The sequence below is a fragment of the Neolamprologus brichardi genome, chromosome 2, assembly GCF_056152115.1.
Source record: "Neolamprologus brichardi isolate AB-2024 chromosome 2, ASM5615211v1, whole genome shotgun sequence".
Lineage (NCBI taxonomy): Eukaryota > Metazoa > Chordata > Actinopteri > Cichliformes > Cichlidae > Neolamprologus > Neolamprologus brichardi.
In genome coordinates, this window is record NC_142105.1 from 28,204,358 (window position 1) to 28,213,479 (window position 9,122).

Genomic DNA, 9,122 nt, shown 5'->3' on the forward strand with positions numbered 1-9,122 from the left:
CACTGTTCTGTCTGACCTTATATTTACTGTTTATTTCTACCATATCCATTACAGCGCTCATTTTTCTAACATACCACATATCCCAGCTAGTATTAGGTAAGATGTACATCAGCCAGTATTAACTGTGGAAGGAAGAAACTTAACAATGGGAAATCAAAGAAACAGACACATGCAAAATCCAAACAGACAGGCCCCAGCCAACCAGGAGGTTATCTCTGCTGCAATATAACATCTGTTACTAAATAACAGATAAAATCTGCCTTCTGATGCTTTCTGTCTGGTTTATTCTAATGTCTGCAAAATTTTATTCTCATGAACTAAACCACTAAAGCATCCAATTTTATCATTTTTTTTCTTCATGCTGCTAATAAAATTACTAAAGTTACTAAAAGTGAAATGGAAAGTGTGAGTGATAGATTCCTTCTGAGTCAGACACTAACACATGAAAGATGAAAATTATTACATTATTACTGAAAGCATGCTGTGAGCAAATCACAGTGGACATATGGGGTATCGATTACTGCCTCAGTCTAATTGTGCTTTTGTCTGTGCATGGTTAGTGTGTTTGGGGATGGGGATTTGTGGAGAAGAAAGAGACAGCGGGAGGGACAGAGGAGACATTTTCCTCCCACTCGTTTGTGTCAAGAAAGGGGGAGGTCCAATTTGTGTCATAAACCAACAAAACTAAGCATGCAAGGAAGGCGATAAACACAGGCCAGACTGAGAGATGATACAAGCAGGGTGAAGATTAGGATCTTATTTCTTTATTTGAACCAGAACGGACAGCTGTATTGTGAAAGATTTACCATCAAGTTTCCAAGAAGGCACCTGTTGGGGAGTCATTGCTACCTGGGTCACACTGACGAGCAGCAATGGGCTTCGTTTTGTGGGGGTTCTTGACTAATTTCTTCACCTACGAGACCACCAAATCTGTGGTGGTAAAGAGCTGGTCTGTGGGTATCATCAACCGGATTGTACAGCTGCTCATCATCACCTATTTTGTCGGGTCAGTGATCTGTAGTTTTCTTTTGAGTTTTTTTCAGAGTGTAATAATGTGTGTAATAATGGGTGTAAATTGAGTTTTCCTTAGCTAAATTACAAAAAGGAATATTTCTTTCACTGATCCGTGTCATGCAGCTGGGTCTTCATCCATGAGAAAGCTTATCAGTCAAGTGACACCAACATTGAGTCCTCCGTGATGACTAAAGTCAAAGGCTTTGGTTATCTACAAAACCAAAACCAAAATGAGAACTATCAGAATCGTGTGATGGACGTGGCTGATTACGTGTCGCCCCCTCAGGTGAGTGACCTGATGATAACATGACATATTTAAACTTTGTAGTTTTCTATGAGTTATTAACAATGTTGGCAGTTAAGATGCTGCAGTTGAAAGTGTTTTTAAAAGAACTTTTATGATGAGCAAGCTTTCTGCCCAGTCTCATATGTGTAGTAATAAATAAACACAAAGCATATCATAAGCATTCAGTTGTTGTTTTAGGGTTCAGGCATGTTCTGCATCATCACCAAACTCATCGTCACTGAAAATCAGTTCCAAGGACGATGTACAGAGGTGAGTACACATTCAAGCGCATGCTTTTGTCACGTTTTACCATTTTACCATTAATTTTCAGTCGATTTTAAGGCTTGCTGGTTTTATTGTAACCACCTATGGCTTCTTATTCCTAGGCAGCATAAAATACGTCAAAATATTGCATATTCTGAACAAGGAAACCAAATTGCAGAATTTTTGTCAACTTATCAGATCAATATTATTGCAAACTGATATTCCAGCAGATATCTGCCTGGCATTTATACGTACGGGGTGTTTTTGGTCTCCAGAGAATCAACAGGAAGTCTTCAGCTAATTCACTGAAAGCCCTACAGCAAAAACATGGTCATATATATCAGTAAAGATTTATGACTACACTTATTTTTTTCTGACAAATCTAATTAAAGTTTTAGTCTCTTTTGCACTGACATCAAATTACATTCTACTCCTACCTGTGAGTGGCAGTAGGATGCAGTAATGAGCTGAAGGGCAGAGGGCACACCTTGAGCAATTAACTCCTTCTCAATGTAGTGTTGGCAGTATGGTCCATCCATCCATTCCTCTTAGGCAGAGTATAACCTGGAGAAGTCATCAGTGTGTCGCAGTAGGGTGTCAGTGCGCCCCAGGGCGGCCGTGGCTACAATGTAGCTTGCCATCACCAGTGTGTGAATGTGTGTGTGTGAATGGGTGAATGACTGAATGTAGTGTAAAGTGCTTTGGGGTCCTTAGGGACTGAGTAAAGCGCTATACAAATACAGGCCATTTACCATTTTGTAATGAGACGGTGTGTGTGACCAGGTAGGAGGGCCTTACCTCTGGATGGCAGGCAGAGACTCGATTCTCAAGGCAATGCTAAAACTGTATATAGAATGGGAAGAACGGGAGTCTTTAAATCTATTCTGGAATTTGTTACATTTGTTCATTTGGTATGGAAACAGCTTCATGTCAGTATAAGATGAATGCAATTAATAATATCACTGATATGTATTCTTTAATGTTTCTAACGTAAACAGGCAGATCTGTAGGTTCTTAAACGCAGCCTGTTATCTGTCAGTGGCAGACAGGATGATTAAAAACTGACCTCACAGTGCATTAATAGCAGCTGGTAATACTGCAACATTTTTCAAGTTATATTTGGACTAATATATCTTAGAGTTTTATTTTTCAGTAGGAAAAGCACCAGAGCAGTCGTCCATGTGTTCCTGTTCATCCACTGTTACATTTCTATATGTTTCTTATTTTGTCTGGCGTGCATTAAGTGTCTGTGTTTATGTTGTTTTTTAGACTGGGAAGAAATTCAGATGTTCTTCCGATGAAGATTGCCAGAAGTATGTCGGCAGCAACCTTTACAACGGTGAGTCAGATTTATTTTAAACAGAAACTTTCAACAGAAACAGAAACGTGCTGATGTCAAGTCTGTGGTGTTGTAACTTTGCTTATCTTTAAATATTCTTTAAATCGGATTTGTGGCATTGGCTGGTAAGTAAATACTAGATGAAAAAATAATCATGAAAAAATCTTTTAACCCAAAAATTGAATTAATAAAATACGGCATGGTGCTAAAAACTGAGGAAATGAATTACGCTATGTAACAAAAAAAACAGGGTTTCTTTGTTCTTTTAACCGGGACAAAAATATTTTTAAAGTAGAAGTGAAGTTTAAAAAGAATCATATATTTATTTTATCTACCTTTGAGACATAAGGCAGAATGTAGCACTTAATACCCAGGAACAAACCTTCTTAAAAATAATATCAATATAAATAATATCTTCAAAATAATGTGCCAAGATGTTTGTGATATTATTGTATCTTCAAATAATCTTTAATTGAATATAAGAATATATTTATAGTAGAATGAGCCAGCCTTTGTTAAAGTTGTAGATTTATTGATGGAATCTTTATACCACCTGATGTTGTTTAAACCCAATGTAGTAAATGGTGAAAATTGAAATGTGTTCCTATGTTTTGCAGTTTTAATATTATAATATTGAAACATATTGGTAACAAAAAGTCAGACAATGCTCATTGTTAAATATTTCAGTCTTTAAAACCAGGTGCCATGTCCTTTAGCATATTTTAGAAGAATATCAACTGCACAAAGTATGAACCTAAATCAAAAAGCAGGGTAAATATTTATAGTTTTATATTGTTTACAAACAATTTGCAGTGAACTTTATCCAAAACTCCCTGGCCCTGTCTGACAAAGTAATTCACTCCTAAGCCTAATAAGTGGTTGTGGCAGCAAGAATTGCACTCAAGTGTTTGCAATAACTGGTAATGAGTCCTTGTCCTTGTGGACTGGAGGAATTTTGGCCCACTCTTATTTGCTGATTGAGGATGAATGGTCATCTCAAGTCCAGACTTAGGCCACAGGGACTAGGCCACTCCAAAACCTTCATTTTTATTTTTTTTTAAGCCATTCAGAGGACATCGGTGGACTTGCTGTTATTTTTTGGATCGTTGTCCTGTTGCATGACCCAAGTGAGCTTGAGCTTCAGGGCATGGACTGATGGCTGGTCATTCTTCTTCAGGATTTTCTTTTAGAGAGCCGAATTCATAACTGCATCAATTATGGCAAGTCTACCAAAGCAGCCCCAGACAATCACGCTACCACCACCGTGTTTGACTATTAGTATGATGAACTTTCTATTAAATGTCGTGTTAGTTTTGCACTAGATGTTAAAGTTTTGTCTCACAGAATATTTGATTAAAAGTCTCAAGGCTCATCGTGATGTTTCTCTGCAAATCTGAGATGAGCCTTTGTGATCGTCTGGTCAGCAGCGTTTTCTCACTGTTACTCTTCCATGGATGTCATTTTTGCCCAGTCCCTTTCTTATTGTTGAATCATGAACTCTGACCTTAAATGAGGCAAGTGAGACCTGCAGTTCTTTGGTTGATGTTCTTTGTGAGTCGTCGATGCGATTGGAGTAATTTCGGTCAACCAGCCATTTCCGGCAAAGTTTCACTGCTTGTCCAAGTTTTCTCTGTCTGTGGATAAAGGCTCTTCCGCGTCGAAAGCCTTAGAAATTGTTTTGTAGCCCTTTCCAAAGTCAGGTTTCTTCAGATCGTGGCATGTTGTGTGGCTTCTTGAACTGTTTTGACCTAGCCCACTTTGTCAGACAGGTTCTATCTAAGTAAATTCTTGATTCAGTAGGTCTGGTCAGTAATCAGGCCTGGATGTAATGAAACTTAACTCAGATTTCCAAAACATTAATGATTTAAGTGGGACAATTACTTTTTCACACATAATTTTTTCCCTTAATAAATGAAATTATTTTCAATCTGCAATTTGTATGTGCTTGGGTTATCACTGTCTGACATAAAAATGTGTTTGATGATCTGAAACGTGTGTGACAAATGTACAAAAACACTTGGGGTAAATACTACTTCACAGCACTGTATAACTGATCATTATTATGGCTAACAGTATCTCCATTCAGTTACCTGAGCACAATGTTTCCTTCCTCTTCTTTCTTACGCACCAGGTGTAATAACAGGTGCTTGCCTTAAAAACTCCAATGAGTCCCATGGCATGTGTGAGATGCAAGGATGGTGTCCAGCTGAAAATGATGCCATCAAAATGTAAGAGTGCACGCACATCCCACACAAATACATCTCACTCACTGAAAGCCACAAGTGTCATCTTTGTCCACTTGTCTCTGTGTTTATCTCCCACAGTGAACCAATGGATGTGAACACCTTCACTATTTTCATCAAAAACAGTATTCGTTTCCCTCTTTTTAATGTCACCAGGTAAACCACACAAACCTAAACCGAAGCAGCTAAAAAACATCAATATATTATGAGAGTCTTTTTAAAAAAACATAAAATCATTTTCCTTACTCAGAGGGAACTTTCCACCCACAATGACAGCCAATCAAATCAGGAATTGTAAATACCATCCAGAGGACAACCCCCTTTGCCCCATCTTTCGTGTGGGGGATGTGCTGAACTACACCGGTCAGAATGTAACTGAACTGTTAAGCAGGGTAAGCATGAGTGTACAAGGTTGTATGAAGGTCTTGTCACTGTTAGGGTGTTTCAAGTTACAGACAGCGGTCTTGTCCTTCCTATGCAAAGCTTCTGAAGTGCCTCAATCATCATTAAGTGCACAAGATAACACTTAGCTCAAAAAGCCAGATATTTTTGGAAGTATTTCTAATTAATTCTCTCTGACCTAAAGTCAATCCAATTCCATACACTTCAATACAAGCCTTAGCTTTGACACATATTTACGTCAAAGCCAAAGCTGGTATTACATATTTAAGTGCTGAACCTCAAGGTGTGTCTCTCTTTTCCCGATCCTTCTGTCTCAGGGTGGAGAAATAGGAATAAACATTCAGTGGGAATGTAACCTGGACTTAAACATTGAAAAATGTATTCCCAAGTACTCCTTCACACGACTCGATGCTCCATTTGCCAAGAATGCTGTGTCCAAAGGATACAACTTCAGGTAGTGATAATGATTCTTCCTCTTCAAGTTTACTTCTTTTTTTTTTTAAAAATCAGTCTTTAGTTACTCTTTTCTCTTCTTTGAATACAGATTTGCAAAATATTTCAAAACAGAGAATGGGACTGAATTTCGGACTCTTCATAAAGCTTTTGCGATCCGTTTTGATGTCATGGTCACTGGCAAAGTGAGTTGTCTTCAAACTTAATATTAGACAAAGTGTAATACCAACTGGCTAAAACAAAGAATTTCCATGTGTCATTTTATGTAATTTATTTTCAGAAAATGTGACATTTATTAATTAAAAAAACACTGAAACATGACAAAATCAAGAAACTTTGCAGAAGTCTCAATTTAACATGACCTAAAATCATTTTGTTGAGCTGAGCATTGTGGGAAACCTACTACCACCACGTTAGCTTATTGTAGCACAGAGCTAGCTTAGCTTAGCTTAGACTCTAGACTTAGCCTATCGCATAGGCTGTTTTTCTAAACACAGCACAAAAGTTTTGAAGCTTCCAAATTTCCAGTAATTGCATAAGCAAATATACTCACCAACAATATTATCGGGTACATGCTTTTAACACCAGGCTCAACACCCTTTTCGTTTTCATGGCATAGGAGATTTTGGTCCCTGTTGGTATGAGCATCGCACAGTTGCTGCAGATTTCCATGATACAAATCTCCAATTCCACAACATCCTAAAGGTGCTGCGCTGAATTAAGATTTGTTGACTTTGAAGGCCGTTTGCGTACAGTGAGCTCAGTGTCATGTTCCAAAAACCAGTTTGAGATGATCTGAGCTTCGTGACACTGAGTGTTTTCCTTCTGGAAGCAGTCACTAGACGATGGGTACATTGTGGTCATAAAGGGATGAAAATGGTCAGCAACAATATTCTGGTAGGCTGTGGCATAAACAATGCCCAGTTGGTACTAAAGGCGTGTGCCAAGAAAATATCTTTGCTACCATTACACCACCATCCATGCTTTCATGTTGTTTATACCAAATTCTGACACTACCCTTCAAATGTTAGGGCAGATATCAAGATTCAAGAACAAACCAGGCGATGTTTTTCCAAGTTTCTATTGTCCAATTTTGGTGAGCCTGTGTGGGTTATAGCCTTGATTTCCCGTTCTTAGTTGGCATGAGTGACACCTAGTGTGGTCTTCTACTGCTGTAGGGTCAATGTGTTGCACTTTCACAGATGCTCTCCTGTGTACCTTCTAACAAGTAGTTATTTGAGTTATTATTGAGTAATGCTGCTGCCATGCCATTGGTGGATAAAATATTTGAATTAATGAGCAGATGAACACGTGTATCTAATAAAGTAGCCAGTGAGTGAATGTTATCTATATTCCTTTGAAAATAGCTCAGCTGATGTTTCCAAGACTAAATTGCTGGCACAGCGTGCGATCAGTCCTCTCTCACCAGAGCAGAAAATAAGCATACTAACCAAGTGTAAAAATATGACTTTTAAATCCCAGACTGTAAATGTTTAGAAAATAAATCACCATCTTTAAATATACATTTCAGTTATAATAGTGTAGAAAATCATTAAGGAATAGTACTTTATTTTAAAATTAAACATTAAGGAGAGAGCCTGTGTGTATGAAACAGTGCATTACATGCCATCTAAAGTGACTCCATCTCTTTCAGGCAGGAAAGTTTAACACAATCCCAACTATGATCAACTTGGTAGCTGCCTTTTCCTCGATTGGACTGGTATGAAATTCTTATCAACCTAATCTATTGTTCTCATGTTGCTCTCGGCTCTCATTGATCTTTTGTATCTGTCGTGGCAGGGCGCGGTTCTCTGTGACATCATCTTACTAAACTTCTTGAAAGGGGCAGCGCAGTACAAAGCCAAAAAGTTTGAAGAGGTATTGCTTTTCATGGCACAGCAACATGTTTGTCCAAAAACCTATCAGAACCTTATCACAGATTTTCCTTGTTGCTTTGTCCGTGCAGGTGTCAGAGGCTCACATAGAAGCTTCCATAGCTCAGAGTCCAGGGAGCCAACTGTCACTCAAATGCATGAAGAGCTCCTGTGACTCTGGAGCACTTTCTCTCAACACCTATGACCAACCTCTCTAACCGACAGCAGCAATGTGAAGACATGGGCTCCCCTTCCTCTTTTCCTTTCCCTTTCTACCTTATTATAAGAGGTATTCAGCTTCAGATCGGCAAGTATATGGAACAGGGTAAAGGAGGACGATGTTGTTGCCATCTCCATAAGAAGTAAGGGCTTGTAGCTCACAACAATAACTGTCAAACTAGAGCCTCTTTGTAATAGTAATAAAATCCATTTTTATTCCAAACATTTTGATTTAGCAACATGTTAACTATGTAAATCGTCAAACTCATGTTTGTCAGCTGAAAGGTGGAGCCGATGAAATCCTCCTGACTCAAGCCAAATAGGAAAAAATATGTCTAATACTGAAACACTGTTGAGAATAAATTATTTGAATAAGACTTTGGAGTATTTTTCTTTGTTGTCATGTACGCACAAACACAGTCTGTTCTTTTGTCTGAAGTAAAAGTGTCCAAGTCTCTAAGTGGTGTAGAGATACAGCAAATCCTGGTTTTTGTGTGTGTGTGTGTGTGTGTGTGTGTGTGTGTGTGATCTTAAGGTTTACAAATGGTCCATTATTAGTCCACATCTGGTGGATATTGCACACTCATGCAACAGTTACTGTGCAGATTAATGGACTATTATAGTGATTCTTATTCTCTATTTTTAGTCATTTTTTTGTTTATGCAATTGAAAAAAAGATTATTCTTCTGCTTTTCTCACAGATTTTCATATTTTCATTTTCCCGTCATCCGTCTGTGCCCACCCACTCTTCACTACCAGGACACTAATAGATCGGCTAAAGAGCTTCTTAATGGTGCTGACAGTGATTTATGAGAAAGGATATCTGTCAGGGGAGGCCACAGAGGAAACAACAGCAGTTAGTGTGAAGCTTTGATGTACTTAAATGATAACACAAGTTAGTATAATGCATGTAATGGAAATCATAGAATATGATACAATACACCATGAAGCACTCTGTACATGAAAAATACACAAAATGATTCAGTGCATCCCATAATTTTAAGGACCTTCTCCCTCACACATCCATG

At 38.2% G+C, this 9,122-nt stretch overlaps 1 protein-coding gene across 1 annotated transcript; it reads left to right on the plus strand.

Annotated features, from left to right (window-relative positions):
- Positions 1-720: 720 nt before the first annotated feature.
- p2rx3a (purinergic receptor P2X, ligand-gated ion channel, 3a) lies at positions 721-8,413 on the plus strand. The gene is made up of 12 exons (XM_006781369.3): positions 721-1,006; positions 1,138-1,300; positions 1,499-1,570; positions 2,834-2,903; positions 5,035-5,131; positions 5,228-5,302; positions 5,397-5,538; positions 5,866-6,002; positions 6,093-6,186; positions 7,656-7,721; positions 7,802-7,879; positions 7,968-8,413. Exons 1-12 carry the CDS (start codon positions 873-875, stop codon positions 8,091-8,093), a joined length of 1,254 nt encoding a protein of 417 aa, XP_006781432.2. The 5' UTR covers positions 721-872; the 3' UTR covers positions 8,094-8,413.
- The last annotated feature ends 709 nt before the right edge of the window (positions 8,414-9,122 follow it).

What these genes read in the sequence shown, in the direction of transcription:
- p2rx3a (XM_006781369.3), top strand. Translation starts at nt 873, where the DNA reads ATGGGCTTCGTTTTGTGGGGGTTCTTGACTAATTTCTTCACCTACGAG. An exon ending in ATTACGTGTCGCCCCCTCAG is followed by an intron (nt 1,301 to 1,498) that starts GTGAGTGACCTG and finishes TTGTTGTTTTAG; the next exon opens with GGTTCAGGCATGTTCTGCAT. An exon ending in AAGCCAAAAAGTTTGAAGAG is followed by an intron (nt 7,880 to 7,967) that starts GTATTGCTTTTC and finishes TTGTCCGTGCAG; the next exon opens with GTGTCAGAGGCTCACATAGA.